This window comes from Schistocerca cancellata, chromosome 3, assembly GCF_023864275.1.
Source record: "Schistocerca cancellata isolate TAMUIC-IGC-003103 chromosome 3, iqSchCanc2.1, whole genome shotgun sequence".
NCBI classification, from domain to species: Eukaryota; Metazoa; Arthropoda; class Insecta; order Orthoptera; family Acrididae; genus Schistocerca; species Schistocerca cancellata.
The window spans coordinates 374890161-374916619 of NC_064628.1; the positions used below are offsets into that span (position 1 = coordinate 374890161).

At 35.9% G+C, this 26459-nt stretch overlaps 1 protein-coding gene across 1 annotated transcript in view; it reads right to left on the minus strand.

The window, feature by feature from the left end:
• The window catches only part of LOC126176313 (uncharacterized), a 94361-nt gene that overhangs the window by 17827 nt on the left and 50075 nt on the right, over positions 1 to 26459 (minus strand). The window contains exon 3 of the mRNA XM_049923464.1: positions 12898 to 13053. Within this exon, the coding sequence (XP_049779421.1) occupies positions 12898 to 13053 (156 nt within the window). The remainder of the gene's footprint in view (positions 1 to 12897; positions 13054 to 26459) is intronic.

Below are 26459 nucleotides of genomic sequence, written 5' to 3' on the forward strand. Positions count from 1 at the left end.
GCAGCTTATAGCTCTGAAGAAGTAGGAGATTGTTCGGGATTTCTAATCAAAAACAATTTTCCAAAATAGTTGAGTATATTCTGAAATTCACTGATAACATCACAATTATCCCAACAGCCTAACAAACAGAGCAGTTCAGAGTCTAATTCGCTGATGCAACTATAAATGTCCGAATTGAATGTCAAAAGAATGCTCGCCAAAATTTGATGAGAAAATCTCATCAAACGCCACGCTAAAATGATTGGTAGAATGTCTGTCCCGCGACGGCACGTGAAAATACAACAACACGCAAACTGAAGCTAGATAATGAAAATCATTCCAAAAATAATCCTTCATTTGAAATGTTTTCACAGTTACGCGTATACATCGTAACTCAATACGGCACCCGAGGCAGTTTGTAGCAGCGCTACCGTAGCGAAGCGACTCCCGACACAGCTGACGTGCTATTCAGCGTCTGGAGAGAACTGGGGCCTTCCTTACTCGCGCAGTGCTCTTATATATATAGCCTCGGTGCGGACGGCTAAGAGAACGCCGGCTCTAACTTGGCTCTCACGACTGGCCGCTGGGCTAGTAACGCACCACTTCAAGTTACATAATAATTTATAGCTTCTTTTGCTGATGGCTTATGAAGCTGTTAATTTAATCGTGCATTTAGCACGCAGGTAAGTATTTATAATAAAATTCTGACGTGGCTAAGTTAAATATCTTGGGCGAGAGAAATAATTAAGTTACGCTGCACGCAGCAAATGAGCTCTGAACTGGTCCTTTTTAGATCCGCTATCGCTATAATTTTATAGGTATTCAAAAGAAACTTTTCACATCTTCATAGTCATAGCGGACCTCCAACCTATTTAAATCTAAACATCCTAGTCTTATTCATTAGCCTACTTAATCTATCTTGCTTCCTTCAGTTTTGAGATGAAAACCAGAAAATCATGAATTTCCACTAAAGTCTTAACCTGTGAAATCCAAAGTACTGTTTTTATTAAATCATTATGAAAGATGAGTCTAAATATAAATTTTGAAGTCTCTAGCTCCTTTCTGTTGCGCCAATTATTTTTTTAGAAAAACGTCCAAATTACAAAAATGGCTGAAGTTATCGAACTGATATTTAATACACATTAATTTAGTATTATTCCTTACATGCTGGAAAAGTTTCAGATCATTTGCTTGAATTTTAAGGTATTGCGCAACATTTATGACGTCAGAGCTAGTTACAGCAGACTGGCTGGCACACAATGGAAACTGATGTGAATTTACTACAGCGTGAGTAGGCTGCTTCCCTACAAGGTTTTGTAACCAAAAAAGTGGAGAATAATATGGTGTATTTAAATCCTGAATAAAACCATCCTGCTTTTAGAAAAAAATGCGTTGCATTAAATTTTTGTTTTCCTTACCTATCTAAATAATTTCTTTTATCTCATCATACATTGTTTCAGTTTCTTCATCACCTGCAAAGCTAGATGGCATATGAACTTGCACTGCTGTGGTGGTTGTTCAGTTTATGTATTTAATTCTACAAGATTCCAACTGTTTTCTGAGTATTGTTGTATTCATCCAAAGTTCAGTGAGGTTAAAATATGGAAGCACAGCGATAAAACAAGTGCATACAGATAACGGCAGGTACATTAACAGGTCAAAGATGTGTGACTGGACTGAAGTACACAGCATCAGAAGGTAGACATGTGTTGTAACAAAGTCATGCACTCCTGTTAGACTACCATTTATCGTCCTAGGCAGATTATTTGATATTACACTGCAGAATCGTTTTTTGTTAGCTGTTTCTCTTGGTCTAAACTGATGTATGTATGATGCTAGAATAACTTGTCCATGAATTTTTGTCTATGGCAGACTTTATTCTGATTAACCTCAGATTTCTAAACCATTTGAATTTTGTAATTGAGGGTAGGTAAAACATGTTACATGATCCTTAAACCAAGTGTTAGTGATGAACAAACTATGCTCTGTGCAAAATTTTACCAGATGTCTTCCTCTTTCATTCATTACCTGAAGTCCATGTTCTACTATATTTCCTTCTCTTCCATTTCCCACTGTCAAACTCCAGTCCATAATCACAGTAAAATTTTTGTCTCTCTTAACTATCTGAATAATTTCTTTTATCTCATCATACACTGCTTCAGTCTCTTCATCACCTGCAGAGCAGGGTGGCATATAAACATGCACTATGTGGTGGTTGTTCAGTTCGTGTCTATTGCGGCTGTGACAATACATTCACTATGCTGTTCATAGTAATTTAGCCACATTACTGTTTTCTTATTCATTATTAAACCTACTCTTGCATTACCTCTATTTTATTTTGTATGTACAATTCTGTACTCTTGTGACCAGAAGTCCTGTTCTTTCTTCCACATTTCCCTAAGTCCTACTATATTGATTTCCCATTTTAAAATTTGTGGTGACTTATCATTTGTCACAATTGATTATGCAAGAAGTCAACACGTGTGTGTGTGTGTGTGTGTGTGTGTGTGTGTGTATGTGTGTGTGTGTGTGCTACTCCCCCTCAGGAACCACACAGGTTAGCCTGGCCTCTCCACAAATACCCTTCTGATGTGGTTGCACCTATGATAGGGCTATCTGTATCACTGAGGTGCATAAATCATCCCACCTGAGTGAAGTCTACAGTTCATTTCATATCACTTGTTTATATAATCCATAAATATTTAAACAATGTGATAGGATCCAAAGTTAGTGCTGACTTGTAGCTGGACATTACTTTGTTTGTTTCCACTGATGCAGGAATTACCTTACATTCATCCACTTCTAAAGATATGTGCTGTCGACTACACAAAACGGATAACATCTGCAATGTTAGCTGTTCTAATGTAATGAACTGATGCTGACACTATTATGAATATCTTCAATTAATATTTTATTACTTTCTACTATTTTATTATTATTATCCTCCAATAGTCTCTTATTCTCACCCATTAATTTTCTGTTATTATCCTCTATCATTTTCTTATTTTATTCTAAAAATTTAGCAATTAATGTCGTTATATCTACTTTTTCCACTTTGGCTGTCATTTTGTGTGTAAAAACAGGCATACATATGCACGTCTATACAACAGCTCAACAACTGCTATGTAACAATATACCTAATTCCTAATATAGTATTACTATGTATGTTTGCGAACAGCATAGTGAATGCATTAGTGTAGCCAAGATAGACACGAAGCCCACACCTACCACAGTAGTACAAGTTTATATGCCAACTAGCTCCGCAGATGATGAAGAGATTGAAGAAATGTATGATGAGATAAAAGAAATTATTCAGATAGTGATGGGAGATGAAAATGTAATAGTCATGGGGCATGGAATTTGATAGAAAGAAGAGAAGGAAAAGTAGTAGGTGTATATGAAATGGGAGTAAGGAATGAAAGAGGAAGCTGCCTGGTAGAATTTTGCACAGACCATAACTTAATCATAGCTAACACTTGGTTTAGAATCATGAAAGAAGGTTGTTTATGTGGAAGAAGCCTGGAGACACTTGAAGGTTTCAGACAGAGTATATAATGATAAGAGATTGAGGACCCAGGCTTTAAATTGTAAGACATTTCCAGGGGCAGATGTGGACTCTGACCACAATCTATTGGTTATGAACTGTAGATTAAAACTGAAGAAACTGCAAAAAGGGGGAATTTAAGGAGATGTGACCTGGATAAACTGAAAGAACCAGAGGTTACAAAATTTCAGAGAGAGCGTTAGGGAATGATTGACAGGAACGGGGGAAAGAAATACAATAGAAAAGGAATGGGTAGCTTTGAGAGATGAAATTGTGAAGGCAGCGGTGGATCAAGAAGGTAAAAAGATGAGGGCTAGTAGATATCCTTGGGTAATAGAAGAGATATTGAATTTAATTGATGAAAGGAGAAAATATAAAAATGCAGTAAATGAAGCAGACAAAAAGGAATACAAACGTCTCAAAAATGCAGAATGGCTAAGCCTGGATGGCTAGATGACAAATGTAAGGATGCACAGGAGCCGACTCCATGGGGCCTGAGGGGGCCCGAGCCCCCTCAAAAATTCGTTTGGGGGGCTCCACCGTCCCCAGTAATTTAAGAAAATTATTAATTGTATTATGCTTTGTAAAATCACAAAATTATGTTGGAATTTTTTATTTTCCTTGTTTGACGATAGTTACCTTTTAAAATACAGTCAGAATGAATTAAAACAAATAATTATTATGGTAGTAAGCAGGTTAACTGAAAATGAGTGGTGTGAATCATGATAGTGTCACAGTGCTGCGGGCACACTTAGAATTTGTCCCGGTGCGCGAATCTTCGGGTAAAGTCTGGCTCCGGCGGGCCAGCGCTGTGGCCATGGTGACATCAAAAGGACTGCAGCAGAAGTGCCTGGAACCCTCCACCTCATGTCGCCTTGATGCATTGAGACAATATGATGCTGTGGCTATATAAAGCCCACCCTGGTGCTGCAGTCATTCAGTGTGGATAGTTTCGTTCAGTGCATGCTGCAGACGTGTTTAGTGTTCCAACTTTAGTGTGTAGTGGACTATTTTATATGGCTATATTTTATTTGTTTACTTTAGTCTCTTAGTGTATTGTGAATTAAGTTTGCAATGGATAAATTTGTTACCAAAATTGTGCGCTTGGAAGTTGATGATATTGCAAGACAACCTCCAACAGTTACTGTGTTGTCAATTGCTTCATTGTCTTCAAGCGAGAACCATTCACAGCTGAAACCTGGACAATCCGGTAAGGGAAGATCATTTCAGAAGCCTTGGTTGATCAAATATACATGGCTAGAATATGGAGCATCTACCGAAAAAGTTTTTTGCAAAACCTGCAAAGAGGCAGATGCTAAAACTCTATTACAATTTTCTTCACAAAAACAAGGTGCATTTACTTCGGTAGGGTTTCCTAACTGGAAAAGGTCTTTGGAAAAATTCCATCTTCATGAAAATACTTTTATGCTTAAAGAAGGTGTTCTGAAACTAAATTCTATCACTAATCTAAGTGTGGCCTCCCAACTATATGAACAGTTACATAGTGATATGAAGAAAGGCCTTTTAGCTCTTGAGAGCAATTTCTATGCCGACAAGGACTAGCAATTAGAGGGTACAAAGTTGTAAACTCAAATTTTTTTCAGTTGTTGGAACTCTGAAAGAATGACATACCTGATTTTAAAGATTGATTAGGGCATTTGGGGTATAAGTGGACATCCCACAATATTCAAAATGAGATCATTGATCTACTGTGTTGAGAAAGGTATTGGCTTCAATTAAGAAGGCTGAACATTTTTCTATTATGATTGACGAAACAAGTGATTCTTCTATTCACAAACAAGTGTCATTTTGTATTCGTACTGTCGATGATTCCTTAATCATCAACGAAGACTTTATTGACTCATATGAGACCATCCCCCCCCATGAACCATGGACCTTGCCGTTGGTGGGGAGGCTTGCGTGCCTCAGCGATACAGATAGCCGTACCGTAGGTACAACCACAACGGAGGGGTGTCTGTTGAGAGGCCAGACAAACGTGTGGTTCCTGAAGAGGGGCAGCAGCCTTTTCAGTAGTTGCAAGGGCAACAGTCTGGGTGATTGACTGATCTGGCCTTGTAACAATAACCAAAACGGCCTTGCTGTGCTGGTACTGCGAACGGCTGAAAGCAAGGGGAAACTACGGCCGTAATTTTTCCCGAGGGCATGCAGCTTTACTGTATGATTAAATGATGATGGCGTCCTCTTGGGTAAAATATTCCGGAGGTAAAATAGTCCCCCATTCGGATCTCCGGGCGGGGACTACTCAAGAGGGTGTCGTTATCAGGAGAAAGAAAACTGACGTTCTACGGATCGGAGCGTGGAATGTCAGATCCCTTAATCGGGCAGGTAGGTTAGAAAATTTAAAAAGGGAAATGGGTAGGTTAAAGTTAGATATAGTGGGAATTAGTGAAGTTCGGTGGCAGGAGGAACAAGACTTCTGGTCAGGTGACTACAGGGTTATAAACACAAAGTCAAATAGCGGTAATGCAGGAGTAGGTTTAATAATTAATAGGAAAATAGGAATGCGGGTAAGCTACTACAAACAGCATAGTGAACGCATTATTGTGGCCAAGATAGATACGAAGCCCACACCTACTACAGTAGTACAAGTTTATATGCCAACTAGCTCTGCAGATGACGAAGAAATTGAAGAAATGTATGATGAAATAAAAGAAATTATTCAGATAGTGAAGGGAGACGAAAATTTAATAGTCATGGGTGACTGGAATTCGAGTGTAGGAAAAGGGAGAGACGGAAATGTAGTAGGTGAATATGGATTGGGGCTAAGAAATGAAAGAGGAAGCCGCCTGGTAGAATTTTGCACAGAGCACAACTTAATCATAGCTAACACTTGGTTTAAGAATCATGATAGAAGGTTGTATACATGGAAGAACCCTGGAGATACTAAAAGGTATCAGATAGATTATATAATGATAAGACAGAGATTTAGGAACCAGGTTTTAAACTGTAAGACATTTCCAGGGGCAGATGTGGACGCTGACCACAATCTATTGGTTATGACCTGTAGATTAAAACTGAAGAAACTGCAAAAAGGTGGGAAGTTAAGGAGATGGGACCTGGATAAACTGAAAGAACCAGAGGTTGTACAGAGTTTCAGGGAGAGCATAAGGGAACAATTGACAGGAATGGGGGAAAGAAATACAGTAGAAGAGGAATGGGTAGCTTTGAGGGATGAAGTAGTGAAGGCAGCAGAGGATCAAGTAGGTAAAAAGACGAGGGCTAGTAGAAATCCTTGGGTAACAGAAGAAATATTGAATTTAATTGATGAAAGGAGAAAATATAAAAATGCAGTAAATGAAGCAGGCAAAAAGGAATACAAACGTCTCAAAAATGAGATTGACAGCAAGTGCAAAATGGCTAAGCAGGGATGGCTAGAGGACAAATGTAAGGATGTAGAGGCTTATCTCACTAGGGGTAAGATAGATACTGCCTACAGGAAAATTAAAGAGACCTTTGGAGATAAGAGAACCACTTGTATGAACATCAAGAACTCAGATGGAAACCCAGTTCTAAGCAAAGAAGGGAAAGCAGAAAGGTGGAAGGAGTATATAGAGGGTCTATACAAGGGCGATGTACTTGAGGACAGTATTATGGAAATGGAAGAGGATGTAGATGAAGATGAAATGGGAGATACGATACTGCGTGAAGAATTTGACAGAGCACTGAAAGACCTGAGTCGAAACAAGGCCCTCGGAGTAGACAACATTCCGTTGGAACTACTGACGGCCTTGGGAGAGCCAGTCCTGACAAAACTCTACCATCTGGTGAGCAAGATGTACGAGACAGGCGAAGTACCCTCAGACTTCAAGAAGAATATAATAATTCCAATCCCAAAGAAAGCAGGTGCTGACAGATGCGAAAATTACCGAACAATCAGTTTAATAAGCCACAGCTGCAAAATACTAACACGAATTCTTTACAGACGAATGGAAAAACTAGTAGAAGCCAACCTCGGGGAAGATCAGTTTGGATTCCGTAGAAATAAAGGAACACGTGAGGCAATACTGACCTTACGACTTATCTTAGAAGAAAGATTAAGGAAAGGCAAACCTATGTTTCTAGCATTTGTAGACTTAGAGGAAGCTTTTGACAATGTTGACTGGAATACTCTCTTTCAAATTCTAAAGGTGGCAGGGGTAAAATACAGGGAGCAAAAGTCTATTTACAATTTGTACAGAAACCAGATGGCATTTATAAGAGTCGAGGGGCATGAAAGGGAAGCAGTGGTTGGGAAGGGAGTGAGACAGGGTTGTAGCCTCTCCCCGATGTTATTCAATCTGTATATTGAGCAAGCAGTTAAGGAAACAAAAGAAACATTTGGAGTAGGTATTAAAATCCATGGAGAAGAAATAAAAACTTTGAGGTTCGCTGATGACATTGTAATTCTGTCAGAGACAGCAAAGGACTTGGAAGAGCAGTTGAACAGAATGTACAGTGTGTTGAAAGGAGGATATAAGATGAACATCAACAAAAGCAAAACGAGGATAATGGAATGTAGTCGAATTAAGTTGAGTGATGGTGAGGGAATTAGATTAGGAAATGAGGCACTTAAAGTAGTAAAGGAGCTTTGCTATTTGGGGAGCAAAATAACTGATGATGGTCGAAGTAGAGAGGATATAAAATGTAGACTGGCAATGGTAAGGAAAGCGTTTTTGAAGAAGAGAAATTTGTTAACATCGAGTATAGAATTAAGTGTCAGGAAGTCATTTCTGAAAGTATTTGTATGGAGTGTAGCCATGTATGGAATTGAAACATGGACGATAAATAGTTCGGACAAGAAGAGAATAGAAGCTTTCGAAATGTGGTGCTACAGAAGAATACTGAAGATTAGATGGGTAGATCACATAACTAATGAGGAGGTATTGAATAGAATTGGGAAGAAGAGGAGTTTGTGGCACAACTTGACAAGAAGAAGGGACCAGTTGGTAGGACATGTTCTGAGGCATCAAGGGATCACATATTTAGCATTGGAGGGCAGCGTGGAGGCTAAAAATTATAGAGGAGGGATGCCAAGAGATGAATACACTAAGCAGATTCAGAAGGATGTAGGTTGCAGTAGGTACTGGGAGATGAAGAAGCTTGCACAGGATGGGGTAGCATGGAGAGCTGCATCAAACCAGTCTCAGGACTGAAGACCACAACAACAACAAACAACATATGATTGCCTTAATGAATTGTTCTGGTGATGCATCTACTCTGTCCCACCATTGTGTACGAACTTTCTCTTCTTCTGGACTTTGATCCTTTGCAGGGTGATGCTGAAATATAAGATCATGATGACTACGTTTTGCTACAAAATAGACTTAGAAAACTTTAAGTTTTGCTTTTCTATATTTTAAATTCTTCCTCTCTCACAATGACAGATCCCCTTAATTACAACTCAAAATAGTGTAAACCTTCAACATGTGATCTTATCCTCCCACACATCACTATTAAAATTCTCTGTCTATAAAAGTTTCAAAAGCTTCAAGAGGCATAATACATACAAAGGAAGAACTTTTTACTTATCTTCATTTTCTCTTCTTGTTGCTGTTGGCTCCACTTATTGTGTCTATGGCTACATTTTTGAATCTGAAATTTTGATTTATAATGTTGTGGGTTCCTAATAACTGAATAACTAATGAAGATTTACCTGTTGCTGTGAATATATTTTTATTTTATCCCATTCCTTTATATTACACTGACTTTACAAATCCACTTCAGAACATGAATTCATATTACTATTGACAAGATTAGAAATTCATCTATTTCCATCAGAGGCATGCCCACTACTACGAACATTCTGCGATATTCACAATATTCCAAAAAGTTTACAAAGCAAAAGAGTTTACAAACTTTCCCCACAAAAGAAGGATCTTCTCTAAAATATATCATTATTTTGTAAATGAGTCCAGAAATAAATTTAATAATTGGCACAATTAATAATATAAATTTTAAGTGTACCAGAAATTTCGTAATTTCAAATATTTTTTAAAAGAAGAGTAATTTTGACTGTTAGTGAATATCATTTGTAACACATTAATTTCTTTTTGTACATTTTAGCCTGAATCATAACACATCACATACAAAATCATATGAAGTTCATTCAGTTAGCAGCCGAGATGATGTTCACCTATACGAGATTTGAGATTAATCAAGGTATCAGCTACTTCTATGAAAAAGAGTAAGGTCAGACAAGGGTGTCCCATTACAACCACTATATTATGTGTGTGACCCATAGGCCATACATGGAAGTTCCATATTTTTATATAAAAAAATGATTCATTAATTTGGGTGCCCCTTGACACTGTTGGTGGCCATCTTACTCCAAGCCGTCCATGACACTGCCAACTCAGAAATTCAAAGCGTATCTATATCCTTTTGCAGCAAGTGAGTGGCACTCATCTCCTGATGACTCACTGCTGCTCTTGTTACTACTCACACACCCTCTGCACAGACACACACCAGGGTGCACAGTATCTGTTTCTTTTCTTTTTTCCTACACTACTTGACATATATCAGGTATGGAGATCATCTTTAGCTGATACAAGTATTAATAGTGGATCAGGCTGCTTGATAAAATGTCCTGGGACACTACAGTAATTTGGCATGTGACAGTTCCACATGGTAATTTCACCCCCTCCAATCAGTCAATCCTTTGAACATTGCTACAGTGACATCATTGGGCCTTTGCCACCATCAGAAGGGTACCAGTATTGTCCGGCAGTGATTGACCATTTCTATCGTTTGTCTGAAACCTGTCTTATGAAAGATACAATGGCACCAATTGTAGTCACAAACTTCTCCTGTGAATGATCCCATGCTTCAGCATTCCTCTCTGTCACCACTGATCACGGCATGCAATTCAAGTCATATCTCTTTAAAGCACTCTCAGCACTGCTCGGCAAGAGCTATTGTACTCAGACCTCTGCCTATCACCCTGACACTAATAGTCTTCTGGAATGCTCCTGACATCCTACAAAGAAGATTTCAGAGCAACAATGGCTGAATTAAAGTATAGGCAGACACTTCAACTATCAGTATTACTGCAAGGCCTTGGACTTTGTGTAACATCTTCTCTCGCAGATCCACAAGCACCATCCTGCCATTTCAAAAGAACCTTCTACCCAAGGACCATTAATTTTCTGTGACTTAGTCACACAAACAGGTTTTTGTCTGACACAGTGCTATTTTAAGACATCTCCAACCACTATACAATGACCCATACAAAGTGTTGGTAAGCTATGAGAAAATGTTTTACATTGATATCAATGGCTATTCTGTAACAATATCCACTATACAATGACCCATACAAAGTGTTGGTAAGCTATGAGAAAATGTTTTACGTTGATATCAATGGCTATTCTGTAACAATATCCACTGACGAACTCAATCCAGTCTTTACCCCAGCTAACACCAAGACACTACCTACATTTATTTCCATGAGGACACTGGACACACCTAGTCTTCCACTGTTACCGGCCGTGCCTCCAAGTGAACCTCAAGTCACAACTCGTTTTGGGCACCGAATACATGGTCCTATCTCAAATACCATTGACACCTGGGAAGGGGAGTGGAGGGGGAGGGGTGTGTGTGTGTGTGTGTGTGTGTGTGTGTGTGTGTGTGTGTGTGTGTGTGGAAGGGCGTGGGGGGGGGGGGGGGGGGTCGACTGATGGGGACAGTGAATTATCTGCTATGTATTTCATATGCACAGTGTAAGGTAGCTGAATCTTCATGCTACCTCTGAGCTTTGGGATGGATATAGACACTCTTAGCAGTCTCATGATTACTCATTGTCATAATCTGTTATGTTGTGTGTTTAAATAAACTGCACTTTCACACAACATATCTTATATAAATAGTGTTTGAAAATGTAAAATCCATTTTTTAAGTTTCATTCACTGTAATCTCTCATTTTGTAAGAGGTAATACAGTAAAACTTCATTTACACATTAAAAACAACAACAACAACAACATAAGTGTGAAAAATGTATATATGAAATATAGCATCATACTATCAAATTAATTGGTAAACACAAATGAAAAATCCAGTAACTAAAAAGTTACATTCTACAAAACGTTATACAGGCTTACTAGGCATGCTACTTAACAAAGATATAAAGAAAAATGTAAACCTCTACACAGAAGAAAATTTCATTTCATAAAAAAAGTCCATAATTTTTGCTTGTTTTTTCTTTGATGCAGCAATAACGTACTCAGTACCCTCAAAATGGTGCAACTCTGTCATTATTTTGTCAGAAACGTTGTAGCATGTCACAAATTGTTTAATTATTTCTAACACATTTACTGCATCGTTAAACAGGATGGAGGAATGATGAGGCTCTTCTCTATCATCCTCATCGTCAGTTTCTTCCTCGTCCAGGTCCTGTGATGCAACGTATACAACAAAATTTGCTACAGGAGCTGCAAGTCGAGGACGTAAAGTCGCATGATAATCCCTTTGGGAATGGATGAGTGTACATTTCATTATATGCTCAAGAAAGTGGCTCCTCATATTTTGAAGCTGAACACACTCCTCAGAAATGCTACATCTGCAAAAGACAGACTTACTGTAATTGTGCAATTTCTAACTACTCTAGTTTACAGTACTGGTATAGTGCTATAATGCTGCTGTGCACACTGCTCTAATGCTGCTCTGCACACTGCCGAAAATAGTACCAAAAACATATGAAGCTATTTACACCACACTGAAGGAGGAATATGTGAAGGCAAATAAATTTAATATGTACTGCAGTCATGAAAAATTTTTATTTCCACAGAAGTTGTAGATTTTCTCCTTTATATTCTTGAGGGTATATCGTAGCTGTACTTCATGGCTAATAGCATCTGCAATTTTTTATAGCTCTCACTTTTTATACTCAGGATGTTGTAAGTTACACAGTGCTTCATCTGCCTCAAATATTTCTATCAATTTCGTTATATGTGCGATGCGCCATGTAAATTTGGGAGTCATATTGATAAACATTGTGTGTCAGACAGTGCAGCGATGCTAGCGCTCCAAGCAGGTGATGTCTCCATGGAGTAAACATAAGATGAATGCTTCCTTTGATCAAAGAAAATTTGACCAATGCCTAACTCTGACCAAGTTCCATATTACACTATCAAATTTTATTATAGTCTAATATTGGCCTTACCACCCCAATTCCTGGAAGCCCACTCTGATACACTGCACCTTAATTTGTGCACAATGTGGATATTTTGCTGGGACACGAAGGAAAAAAGAAACCATATACGTAAAAAACAAATAAATGAAGTTTTACTGTAATATACTGAAGAGAAGATGTCAATTACAGTAAAAAATAATAATACTAAGAATGGATATGTGAAAAACCGTAGAAAAAATGAATGTATACCTCTTTTCGGATGTGTTTGACAACTTGCACTAGAGTCCCAATAGGTATTATCATCATAGTTAAAGTCAACATGACATTTGATGTTCTTATTTGATAGTTTGACAGATGTTGGTTCAGATAATTAAGGGAATAAGTGCAGTGGAAGTAAATAAGACCCTGGAAATAGAAAAAGTTTGAAAATACAAATATTTAATTAAATACAAGAGCAGATATTACAAAAGGGGTATCTAAAATCTAAATATCACCTAAAATCTGATCTAGGAAGCACATTACATACTGGACAGGTGTTACAATCTGCATTAATTATTCCATAATAATTAAATATCATTCTCTCAGATTAAAGACTTAAACAATCAAGAAGTTTAGCATGATATGTTAAAAATTTGTAACTTCAAAATGTGTAACTGCTCCAACTCAAATATCTCATAAGGTTTAGACCCAAAATTTATTCAAGCAAGGCTGATTTTCTCTGGAAAACATTAGTACAGTCTGGCTTGTGTGAAATGAAAAATAAATTTTTGTTACATACAACATGAGCTAGAGGTTGAATTTTACAAGCAATGTACCATAAGTAATGCAACAGTGTCCTTGACCTCTTTATTTGCTGATGTACATTGTTAAAATCCAGCATGTAGCTGGGGTGACACTTTCTCTAGACTTTGCAGTTCCTTCAGAAGCAGTATACAAGGGGCTGAAGCGTACCTCAACATTCTTCACGTAATACTGTTTCTTGAAACTTTATAAGTAGACTTTTGTGGGATGACTGGTGTGTATCTTAAACTGTCTGACAGTTCACATTTTTCATAACTTCCATGACATTTTCCCACGTCTCAAACAAACATGTAACCATTTGTGTTGCTCAATGTCACCTACATGGTATTGATACCACATGCTTTGACAGTATTCAAAAACGGAATGCATAAGTGTTTTGAAGCAGCCTCCATTGTAGACTGACGGCACTGCCCCAGTATCCTGCCAATGAACTGAAGTCTGCTATCTGCTTTATCTGTGATTCAGCCTATGTCATCGTTCCATTTCGTTTCCCTACAAACTGTTACACTCAGGTAATTTGTATGAGTAGGCTGTGTCCAATTGTGACTCATTAATTTTGTGTTTGTAGTTTTGTGAAATGCACAATTTTTCATTTCTGTACATTAAAAGCAAGCTATCAGTCTTGGCACCACTTTGAAATATTATCAAGATCTAATTGCATATTTGTGCAGCTTCTTTCAGACAGTACTTCATTACAGGTAACTGCATCATCTGCAAAAGTTGTGCGCTTACCACTAATATTGTCGGCCATGTCAGTAATATGGAACACAGAAAGCAAGGCTCCCAATACACATTCCTGGGACATGCCCCTCAAGTTGCATCTACTTCTGTCAATGACTCTCCATCCAAAGTAGCATGCTGTGCCTCTCTAACAAGAAATCCTTAACATAGTCACAATTTTTGTTTGATACCCGATATCATTGCCTTTTTGTTAACAAACATTGGTGTGTTACAGAGTAAAATGCTTTTTAGAAGTCAAAAAATATCACACATGATTGCCTCAATCTCCTGGCTTTCACCGAAGACATGTGAAGAGAGTGAGATATGGTTCCACATGATCAACATTTTCAATATCCACGTTGGCTGGCGTGGAGGTCCTCCTATTAATGATAGCTCATTATGCTCGAACTCAGAATATTCTCTGAGATTCTTTAAGAGATGAACATCAGTGAGAGTGGACGACAGTTTTGTATTTTTTTGGAGCTCTTCTGCTACCGTTCTTGTGGTCATATGTGACCTGTACTCTCTTTAAACAACCGGGCACACATTTTTTTGTTCAAGGATTCTACACCAAAAAAAACGTTAAAATGGGTGCTATGTTGGTGGCACATGCTACATAGAATCTGACAGATTTCCTCAGCCCTGGAGCCCGTAGCGACTACTATTTAGTGAAACAACCTGTAATACAGTTAACATATATTTATTGACACCAAAAGTAGAAGCACAAGCAAACTCATATCTGAAGAGAATAATCCAAGGAAAGCCCAGTAGCAGATCCAAGTCATAGTGGAGGATGCGAGAATATGTTCATTATAGTACAGCTAGCAAAGAGAAACACAGAACTTGGGCCACAATCTGAGTAAGCGTCTTAGTCGATGGGCACCACTTGGTACCCTGTGAGCATCGGCATGTGCATCTGTGCCATATATTTGTTACAGGGAAGCAGGTTCCTAGTGGCCAATTCTGGAACAGTACTGTGGGCTGGCTGGTGGGTCTTGATAATATAATGTTTTGAGGGGGAAGACAGAAATGGTGTGATGCTGGTTGCACGGCCTCATGTCAAATGTGCGTATTTTGATTTCTGGCTGAACAACTGGTGGTAGCTGCCACTGGAGGAGTTGCCACTGGAGACGGAGACCCCCCTAGTAATGTGGTAACATGGAGTTACCATATCCCTTCCTCCTCAGGAGAGAGAGACTTGTTGGTGGCTGTAAAAACTTTGAGACTTTACACGCTGGTGGGCACCCACCAATGCAACGTCCTTTGCACTGTTGGACTCCAGAGTCACCACCACCTCCCTGCTTGCTGATTGTGGACTGTAAGTAGCCTGGATGGGGGCAGGTTCTGTATGTTCAGAGGCATGGGAGCTCGAAATTGGGTGACCCAATATGCTGTGGAGTGGTAGGAGTGCCAGTGCTGCCAGGAACAGTTCCTGGGACAGAAACCCTGGGTGTAGTAGGAAACCTTCCAAGAAAGGATAACAGTTCCTTAATGTCTTTGACCAAGGCAGTGCTGATGATGATGTTTGGTTTGTGGGGCACTCAACTGCGTGGTTATCAGCGCCCGTACAATTTCCCAACCTTTGCTCAGTCCAATTTCGGCACTTTCCTGGATGATGATGAAATGATGAGGACAACACAAACACCCAGTCATCTCGAGGCAGTGGAAAATCCCTGACCCCGCCGGGAATCGAACCCGGGACCCCGTGCTTGGGAAGCGAGAACGCTACCGCGAGACCACGAGCGGCGGACGAACCAAGGCAGTGCTTTGATTGCTTCCACATTAGTGGTAATCAGTTTTATGCTTCATGTGAAATTACATGTCCTAAATATTCAACTTCTGGCTGAAAGAACTGAGATTTGTCAAAGTTACACTTTAAACCTGTATTGTGGAGTGTTGGAACAGTGTACATAGATTCTGGAGATGCCTTGGCGGAAGTTCCCATTACTATGGTATCATCAAGATAATTTATGCTGCATGGCATATGTTGCATTAGTTGCTCAAGAAATTACTGAAACATAGCGAGAGCACTGGTAAACCTAAATACTAAGTGCTTGTATTTAGAGATGCCAAAAGGAGTGTTGGCTACTAGAAGCTGCTGTGACTCTTTGTCAGGAGGAAGCTGCGGGCTTTGGACAAGTCAGGTTTTGGGAAATATCTTCCACCAGCTAATTTGGCCATTCATACATCCGCTTGTGGTATGAGATGAATGAGTCTATGTATTTACTGACATTTTGAAGGCACCGTATAGTCGCAATTTTCTGGATGGCTTCTTGACGATTACCAGTGGTATCGCCGATTGACTAGATGCAACCAGTTCAGTGACATCCTGTTTTGTTAGTTTATCAAATTACTCATTTTACTAAGGTTTGAAGCTCCTCTTTTCGTTCTTCTGTGTTTGCGATTTAAAACTGGGTTGTTTTGGAAATCAGCCTTATGCAAACACATTTAGTTTATTTTTATATTTACCCAGACATGTTTCGACACCAATGTGTCATCTTTTGTGGGTTAAATTTTTATTTCTTAAAGTTAAATCACTAACTCAACTGTATTATTATACATCGATTTTAATGCTTGTTTTCATCGTGTTTTTGACAGTGTGGCATCTGCAAAATTTTCCGTCCTGTTTCATGTCCCTGGTTGGTGTCTCAATCAGCTGCTGTTTAGTGCACTCAGTTTTTCAAAAATTCCCGCTCACTACTTCACCTTCATTCACTTACACAAAATGTGGTGAAATGTGATCTGCAAAGGCACTTCTGACAGCGCGCTGAGTGAGAGGTGTCATGTTATACAACGTATATAACAAATTGGTGCATCAGATATAGCATTTCCACGAATAAATAATATAAGTTTTTGATTACTACCACCCTCATTAACCATTCTTACACCTTCTGTAGTAGATAACGGTGCTGGTACAGGATGGACAGTTTACCCCCCTCTAGCAGGGGCTATTGCATATAGGGATGCATCTGTAGATCTAGCCATTTTTTCACTACACTTAGCAGGTATATCATCAATTCTTGGTGCAGTAAACTTTATTACAACAGCAATTAATATACAATCAGAAAGTATAACTTTAGACCAAACACCTTATTTTTTTGGTCTGTAGCCATCACAGCCCTTCTTCTTCTTCTTTCACTTCCCATTTTAGCAGGACCTATTACTATATTACTAACAGACCGAAACCTAAACACATCATACTTTGATCCTGCAGGAAGGGAGACCCAATTCTGTATCAACACCTAGTCAGATTCTTTGGGCACCCAGAAGTTTACATTTTAATTTTACCAGGATTTGGTATTATTTCACAAAGTGTATGTCAAGAAATAGGGAAAATTGAATCATTTGGAACCCTAGGTATAATCTACACCATACTATCAATTGGGTTAATGTGATTTATTGTATGAGCACACCGTATATTTACAGTAGGAATGGATGTTGACACACGAGCATACTTTACATCAGCAACAATAATTATTGCCGTACCTACAGGAATTAAGGTATTCAGATGACTGGCCACATTATATGGAACTAGACTGGAGTTTAATCCACCATTATTATGAGCTCTGTGGTTCGTTTTCCTATTCACAATTGGTGGATTAACAGGATTAGTATCAGCAAATTCCATTGTATTACATGATACATATTATGTAGTTGCCCACTCCCATTATGTACCATCTATAGGAGCAGTATTTGCAATCATAGGAGGTGTTATTCAATGATACCCGCTATTCACAGGGTTATCCATAAATAACACATGATTAAAAATTCAGTTCACAATTATATTCATTGGCGTAAACTTGAAATTCTTCCCTCAACACTTTCTGGGATTAGCAGGAATACCACGCTGATATTCAGACCACTCAGGTGTATATACATGATGAAATGTAGTTTCAAGAATTGGATCTACAATTTCTATTGTAGGAACCATTATATTTATTGTAATCATATGAGAAAGAATAATTACAAACTGAGCAATCATATTTAGACCTAATATAAGAAGATCAACAGAATGATTACAAAACAATCCACCTACAGAACATAGTTACTCAGAATTACCATTAATTTCTAGATTCTAATATGGCAGATTAGTGCAGTAGATTTAAGCTCTACAAATAAAGGTTTGACCTTTTATTAGAAACCAATAATGGCAACATGATCAAATTTATCACTTCAAGATGGAGCTTCACCATTAATGGAGCATCTATCATTCTTCCATGACCATACTATGGTCGTATTATTATTAATTACACTAATTGTAAGCTATACCCTAATACTATTTATTGCCTACACAAACTGGAATATACTTCGTGGACATTTAATTGAAACAATCTGAACAGCATTACCAGCAATTACCTTAATTTTTATTGTACTCCCATCACTACGACTATTATATTTACTTGATGATTCAGTAGATGCAATAAAACACAATCAAAACAATTGGACGACAATGATACTGAAGATATGAATATTCAGAGTTTATAGATGCAGAATTTGATACCTACATAACACCAGCCATGATTTAGAAAATGATGGTTTTTGACTTCTAAATGTAGATGACTGGACAATTCTTCCAATAAATACAGAAGTACGAGTATTAACAAGAGCCTCAGACATTCTTCACTCATGAGGAGTACCTGTTCTAGGGGTTAAAACTAATGCTGCAACAGGTCAGAAATTTGTGGAGAAAACCACAGAGTCATGCCAATTGTAACTGAAAGAACTTCAGTAAATTTATCCATCAAGTGATAATCTAAGATAATTTAAGAAGTTATTTAAAATCTATAACATTAGAGTGTCAATCTAAAATAACTAAATAATTAGTACACCTTGAAACATCAGATGACTGAACGTAAGTAATGGTCTCTTAAACCAAACAATAGTAAATTAATGACTACTCCTGATGGGGAAGTTTAAATCCAAATCACTCAAATATCTCCTCTCATATGATTCTCTCTATTCATTATGTTTTCAGTCACTTTAATTCTATTTAATCAAATAAACTTTTTCTCATTTAAGCCTAATCTTATTAAAAGAGCAGAAAAAAGAACAATCGAGATAAAAAATCTAACCTGAAAATGATAACTAACGTATTCTCAACATTTGATCCATCAACTAATATCTTCAACTTATCATTAAATTGAACTAGAACATTCCTAGGATTACTATTAATCCCATCAATATTTTGACTTACATCATCACAAATTAATATTATCTGGAATAAACTGAACTTAACCCTACACAACGAATTTAAAACATTATTGGGACCAAAATCATCTTTATCTCAATTTTCATTATAATATTATTCAATAATTTCATAGGACTACTCCCTTACATTTTTACTAGAACAAGCCACTTAACATTAACATTTGCAATTGCTCTATGTATATGATGAATACTTGTATTATTTGGATGAATCAATCACACTAATTCCTTGAACCCCAAGGAACACCACCTGCATTAATATCATTTATAGTATTAATTGAAACAATTAGAAATGTTATGCAACCAGGTTCATTAGCAGTACGACTAGCAGCAAATATAATCACTGGACACCTATTATTAACCTTATTAGGAAATACGGGACCATCTATAGCAATAAATCTAATTTCATTACTAATTATCAGACAAATACTCCTAGTAATCCTAGAATCAGCAGTAGCTATAATTCAAGCTTATGTTTTCTCAATTTTAAGAACTCTATATTCTAGAGAAGTATACAAAACTTGTGTTAACAACTCACTCAAACCACCCACTCCACATAGTAGACTATAGACCTTGGCCATTAACATGGGCAATTGGAGCAATAGTCCTAGTATCAGGATTAGCAAAATGATTTCACCCATTTAACATTAACTTATGCATAATTGGATTTAGAATTACCTTATTAACTATAATTCAATGATGACGAGATGTTGTACAAGAAGGAACATGTCAAGAATTACATACAGGATTTGTATCAATTGGATTATGATGAGGAATAATTTTATTTATTGTATCAGAAGTCTTATTCTTTGTATCATTCTTTTGAGCCTTCTTTACCAGAAGACTAGCACCAATAATTGAACTAGGAATATTATGACCTCCAATAGGAATTCAACCTTTCAATCCTACACAAATTCCATTACTTATTACAGCTATTTTTTTAGTCTCAGGAGTAGCCATAACATGAGCACACCACCGTCTTATAGAATCTAATCACACTCAAGCACTACAAGGCCTATTCTTCACAGTACTATTAGGATTATATTTCACAATAATTCAAGCATATGAATATTGAGAAGCACCTTTCACTATCGCAGACGCAGTATATGGATCAACATTCTTTGTTGCACTAGGTTTCCATGGACTCCATGTAATTATTAGAACAATCTTCTTAACAACACGCTTACTTCAACACTCAATAAATCAGTTCTCACCAAGACACCACTTTGGATTTGAAGCAGCAGCATGATATTGACACTTCGTAGATGTAGTATGTTTATTCCTATATATCTCAATTTATTGATGAGGTAGATAATTGTTTTTCTAATATAAATAGTACATTTGACTTCCAATCATAAAGATTGATATAAATCAAGGAAAACAATCCTAGTTCTATCTACAAGAGTTTTCATTAGATTCATTATCCCAATAATCATTATAATCCTTGCAACAGCACTATCAAAAAAATTAATTAATGACTGGGAAAATAGATCACCATTTGAATCTGGGTTTGATCCAAGAAGATCAGCATGAATACCATTCCCCCTTTGATTCTTCTTAATTGCTGTAATCTTTCTAATCTTTGACTTAGAAATCGCACTAATCCTATCAATCGTAATTACTTATAAAACATCGGACATTATAATCAGAATTGCATCAACAATATTCTTCATTCTAGTCCTATTAGGAGGACTATATCATGAATGAAATCAAGGAGCCTTACAATGAGTAGAATAGAGGGTTGTAGTTAACTAACATTTGGGTTGCATTCAAAAAGTATTGATATAATCAATCAACCTTAAATAGAATGAGAAGCAAAATATTGCAGTCAGTTTCGACCTGAAAGACTGGTAAATAATATACCCTTATTCTTATTAATTAATTGAAGCCAAAAAGAGGTGTATTACTGTTAATAATATAATTGAAGTAGGCCTATAAAGTTCCAATTAAGGAAATGTAAAGCCAATATGACAGCTGCTAACTTTTTATACTAGCAGTTAAACTCCATTAACATTTCTAAAATTTATATAGTTTAAATAAAACATTACATTTTCATTATAAATATAATAATATTTATAAATATCTAAAAGTAAAAGTACCTCCTTAACATCTTCAATGTCATGCTCTAATTATAAGCTATTTAGGTATAAGAAAAAAACATTACTAAAATAAGTATCCAAAAAATAAAAGTTAAAAGATAAATCTTAAAATTCATATCATAGCAACCTTGAATATAACCAATTAAGTAAATAAATAATGTATACAAACCCTGATGCCAAATAAGTCAACCCAACCATAATCAAATGATTTTGATGAATAATAACCCAACTTCAAAGGAATATATCTCACAAAATTAGTTGAAAGGAAAGGATAAACCGCATAGAACCAGCAAATTTAACAAAAGAAAGTATACTTAAAGAAAACAAATTATGAGAAAAATCAAACTTAGAAATAACATAACCCACATAATCACCCAAAATAACAACTGTAATTGTCAATAACTTTAAAAAATAAGGTAAAGTAATCACATGAGTAATAGGGAAATCAACCAAAATAAAAGACTACCACCAAAAACAGCGACAAAGAATAATAAGCCCTATCATCAAAAGAAAACCTTGAGTAAATTACTATCTCCATATATTGAATAATAAAATAAATGAAAAGAATAAGAAGCAGTTAGATCAGTAGAAAAAAATAAAAAAAATTAATTCATCTCAAACAAACCATTTCAAGAATTAAATCCTTTGAATAAAAACCAGCTAAAAAGATATACCACATAAAGATAAACTAGAAACATTAAAACAAATAGAAGTTAAAAGCATAAAGTTAATAATTCAACCCATAAAACGAACATCCTGATAATCATTTAAATTATGACTTATTGAACCTGCACACATAAATAACGATGCCTTTAACAAAGCATGAGCTAATAAATGGAAAAAGCAAGCTTTTGATAACCTATAGCCAAAAGTAGAAAGAGCAATAATTTTCTTTAAATCAAATTCAAAATTAGCACCCAATCCAGCCATAAACATAGTTATACAACCAATTAAAAATAAAAACCAACCACAATTATAAGTATCTGATATTGGTCTAAAACGAATTAATAAATAACCCCCCCACAGAAACAAGGGTAGAAGAGTGCACTAAAGCAGAAACAGGAGTAGGAGCAGCCATAGCAGCAGGAAGTCAAGAAGGAAAAGGAATCTGAGCTCTCGTTGTTATGGCTGCCAAAACAATTCATACAGTAATAAGCTTTATTTTGAAAGAGCCAGAAATAAAATCGTAATAATAAATATAATTTCAACCACAAAAATTTAACATTCAGGCAATAAAAATTAAAATAGCAACATCACCAATCCAATTAGGAAGAGCAGTTAACATACCAGCACTATAAGATTTTACATTTTGGTAATAAATAGCTAAACAATAAGAAACCAAACCTAAACCATCTCATCCTAATAAAACTGTAATCAAATTAGGACTAATAATTAAAAACCCCATTGAAAGAATAAATATAAAAACAATAATAATAAAACGATTTATATTTTTGTCACCTAACGTATAATCCTCTCTATAGCAAATTACCAAAGAAGAAATATACATAATAAAAGACATAAAAATAAGAGACATTCAATCCAAAATTGAAGTCATAACAACCATAGAACCATTTCAAATTTAAAAGCTCTCATTCAACAAAAGCTCTATAATCAATTATTAAACAATAGATATCTAAAATAAAGATCATAGTTCTTGAAAAGAATAAAGAAAAAAACTCAAAGACCAAATAGAAAATAAACTCATGGCCTAAGATGAAAGACTTAATATCATTGATCCCACAAAACAATATTTTAAATTAAAATACTTAAGCAATTTAAACAAAGAAATATTCACCCTTTAAACAAAATATATTTAAAGTCAATCAATGCAAAAGTAAAAGATAGTATTCCCAGAAATAACCAAGAGAAAAAGTATAAAACCCAGAATAATAATTCCCATGCTGAGAATAAGAATATAAGTATAAAGTATAAACAGCTCTAAAAAAAGATTTAAAAAAATTAGAGAAAAAAATCTAAAAGAAGACCAAAACATAATTCTATTAAATAATCTAAGCTCACCTACCAAATTTAATGATGGAGGAGCAGCTATATTTCATGATCTTAAAAGAAATCACCACAAAGACATTCTAGGTATAAAATTAATCATACCCTTATTAATTAATAATCTTCGTCTACCTAAATGTCCATAAATAATATTAGACAAGCAAAATAAACCAGAAGAACATAAGCCATGGCCAACTATTAAAGAAAGTGAACCTATACAACCCCATCAATTCATAGTCATTAATCCACCAATAACCATTCTTATATGAGTGATAAATCTAACAATAACTCCACCAGATAAACCTAAAGACAACCAGAAATAATTAAACTTCAACCCCAAATAAGAAATAACCTTTATTACACGAAAAATTCCATAACCACCTAGCTTCAATAAAACACCTGCAAGAATTATTCTACCAGAAATAGGGACCTCTACATGGACCTTAGGAAGTCATAAATGAACCAAAAATATTGGCATCTTAACTAAAAAGGCCAAAATCATAAAAACATAAAATGTAAAATAATAAGAACCAAAATCAACAAATAAAGGAAAATACAAAGTATTAGGAAAATCATAAACCCTAAATAAAACTACCAACAAAGGCAATCTAGCAACCAAAGTATAAAAAATTAAATCAACACCAGCCTGCAATTGCTCAGATCAATAACCCCAACCCAAAAAAAGAGCAAAGTAGGAACCAATCTAGCCACAAAAAATATAAAAAGAAAGAAGGCTTAGTCTAGCAAATGAACAATAAAGTATAATTATTAAAATCAAAACCATAAAAACAAAAAAATTAGAATGTTAAGAACTTAAATAAACTGAACCTCCAGCAGTGATTATTAAAGAACAAATCGAAAAGCTCAACAGAATCAAACTAAAAGAAAAATGATCAACACCAAAATAATATCTAATTATATTCAAATCAGCATATGAATATACACAAATCATAAAAACAAAACTTGACAGGAACATTAAAGAATGAAGCAACCATCAACAATTGTTTAATAGCTGGCCTGTGTGGCCGAGCGGTTCTAGGTGTTTCAGTCTGGAACCACGCGACTGCTACGGTTGCAGGTTCGAATCCTCCTCAGGCATGGATGTCTGTGTGATGTCCTTAGGTTTGTTAGGTACGTTCTAAGTTCTAGGGGACTGATGACCTCAGATGTTAAGTCCCATAGTGCTCAGAGCCACTTAGCCAATTCTTTAATAAAAAAAGGAGGACCAAAGAAACAGTTATAAATAAATACTTCAACAAAAAGAGTAACCAAAAGAATTAAAAAAATCATTACCATGAGATCGAATTATTGAAACCAAAATAGAAAGGTCTAAAGCCCCTTCACAAACAGAAGAAACTAAAAAAATAACAGGAAAAAATAATCATAATCAAATTCAATAAGAAAAACAATAATCAACATAAATAAAGAAAGAACAATATATTCCAATCTCAGACGAACCATTAATAAATGATTATGTTTAGAAGAAAAAACATAAAACACCAGCAAAATATATCAATAAAAAAAGTAAAAATAGAGAATATAAACATTAGTTTTAATAGTTAAAAAAAAAAAAAAAACACCGGTCTTGTAAACCAGAGATAAGTCTAGCCCACACTTTTAAAACTTCAGAGGTGAAAAAGCTTCCATTGTCGGTCTCCAAAACCAATATTTTAAATAAACTAACAATAATGGAAAGTTTTTGATTGTCATTTATTTTATTCTTAATATTTATAGGTGGTATATATTTGTTCTATTTATTTATATCATAAGAATTGCATCAAATGAAATATTTCAATTTAAATCAATTACCATAATCATCACATTAACAATATGAGCCTTTATCGTATCAATGCTAATTATTTTAGACACGATAATATTTATAGACTTCTTCAAAAATACCGAAACTATAAATATCGATAACTCAATCAGTTATCAATAAATAACAATATCTTTAGAAAAATTATGTACTAAAACAACATTTATTATTACAATAATAATAATAATTTATTAATTTTTTGCACTATTAGCAGTACTTAAAATTACTGATATTAACCAGGGGCCTATTCATAAAATAAGATAATATACTAATGAATAAACCCTTACAATTAAGACACCCTTTAATTAAAATTATTAACAATTCCTTAGTTGATTTACCTGCACCAACAAATATTTCATTTTGATGAAATTTTGGGTCCCTATTAGGGCTATGTTTAGTAATTCAAATCGTAACTGGACTATTTTTAAAGACAGTAAAACTTCATTAACACGAATCCAAAGGGACCAAAAAATCAGGAGTTCATGTTAAAAAAATCCGTGTTAAGTGTAAAACACAGATTTTGATAAGTATACATGTACAGCAGTACTACACTATCAATCACATTATAGTAGACTTATAAGTTACTTTCTTGGAAAAAATTTGGTCATGGTTTGCTGATGTTCATGGGAATGATAATATTTTGTAATTTTGCAAGCAATTGTAATGATAGCATCCGTAAACACAGCAGTGACGTTGGATGTTGTAGCTAACCATTCTAAACAGTCAAAGGCTGTAAACATCTCCTGACAGGTAGGGGGAATGGTATCTGTATTGTCGTCCTCTTCACTTTCTTCTGATACCCCTTCTTCCACCTCGTTCACAGCTTTGGCACATCCGATTCCACAGAAGCACATATGCCAATATCATCGTCTATACTAATGAATTCTTCAAAACTAATCCCCGGGTTCCAACATCCTGCAGAACTGTCCATTCATCAGGTGAAGTGGCATCTTCTTACGCATGGACATCTTCATTGTTGCTATGTCTCCAAGCTCTGTTAAAGCACTTCCCTGTATGATGTGGTGATACTGAGTTCTGGGCTGCTGCGATGGCTTTTATTGCGTCAAGCAGATTCCAATTTGGGGTTGCATTTCAGCAACATGAATTGCAGCTCTTACAAGTCGCTTACGATAAGCTCTCTTTGTGAGAGAGATTATGCCGTGGTC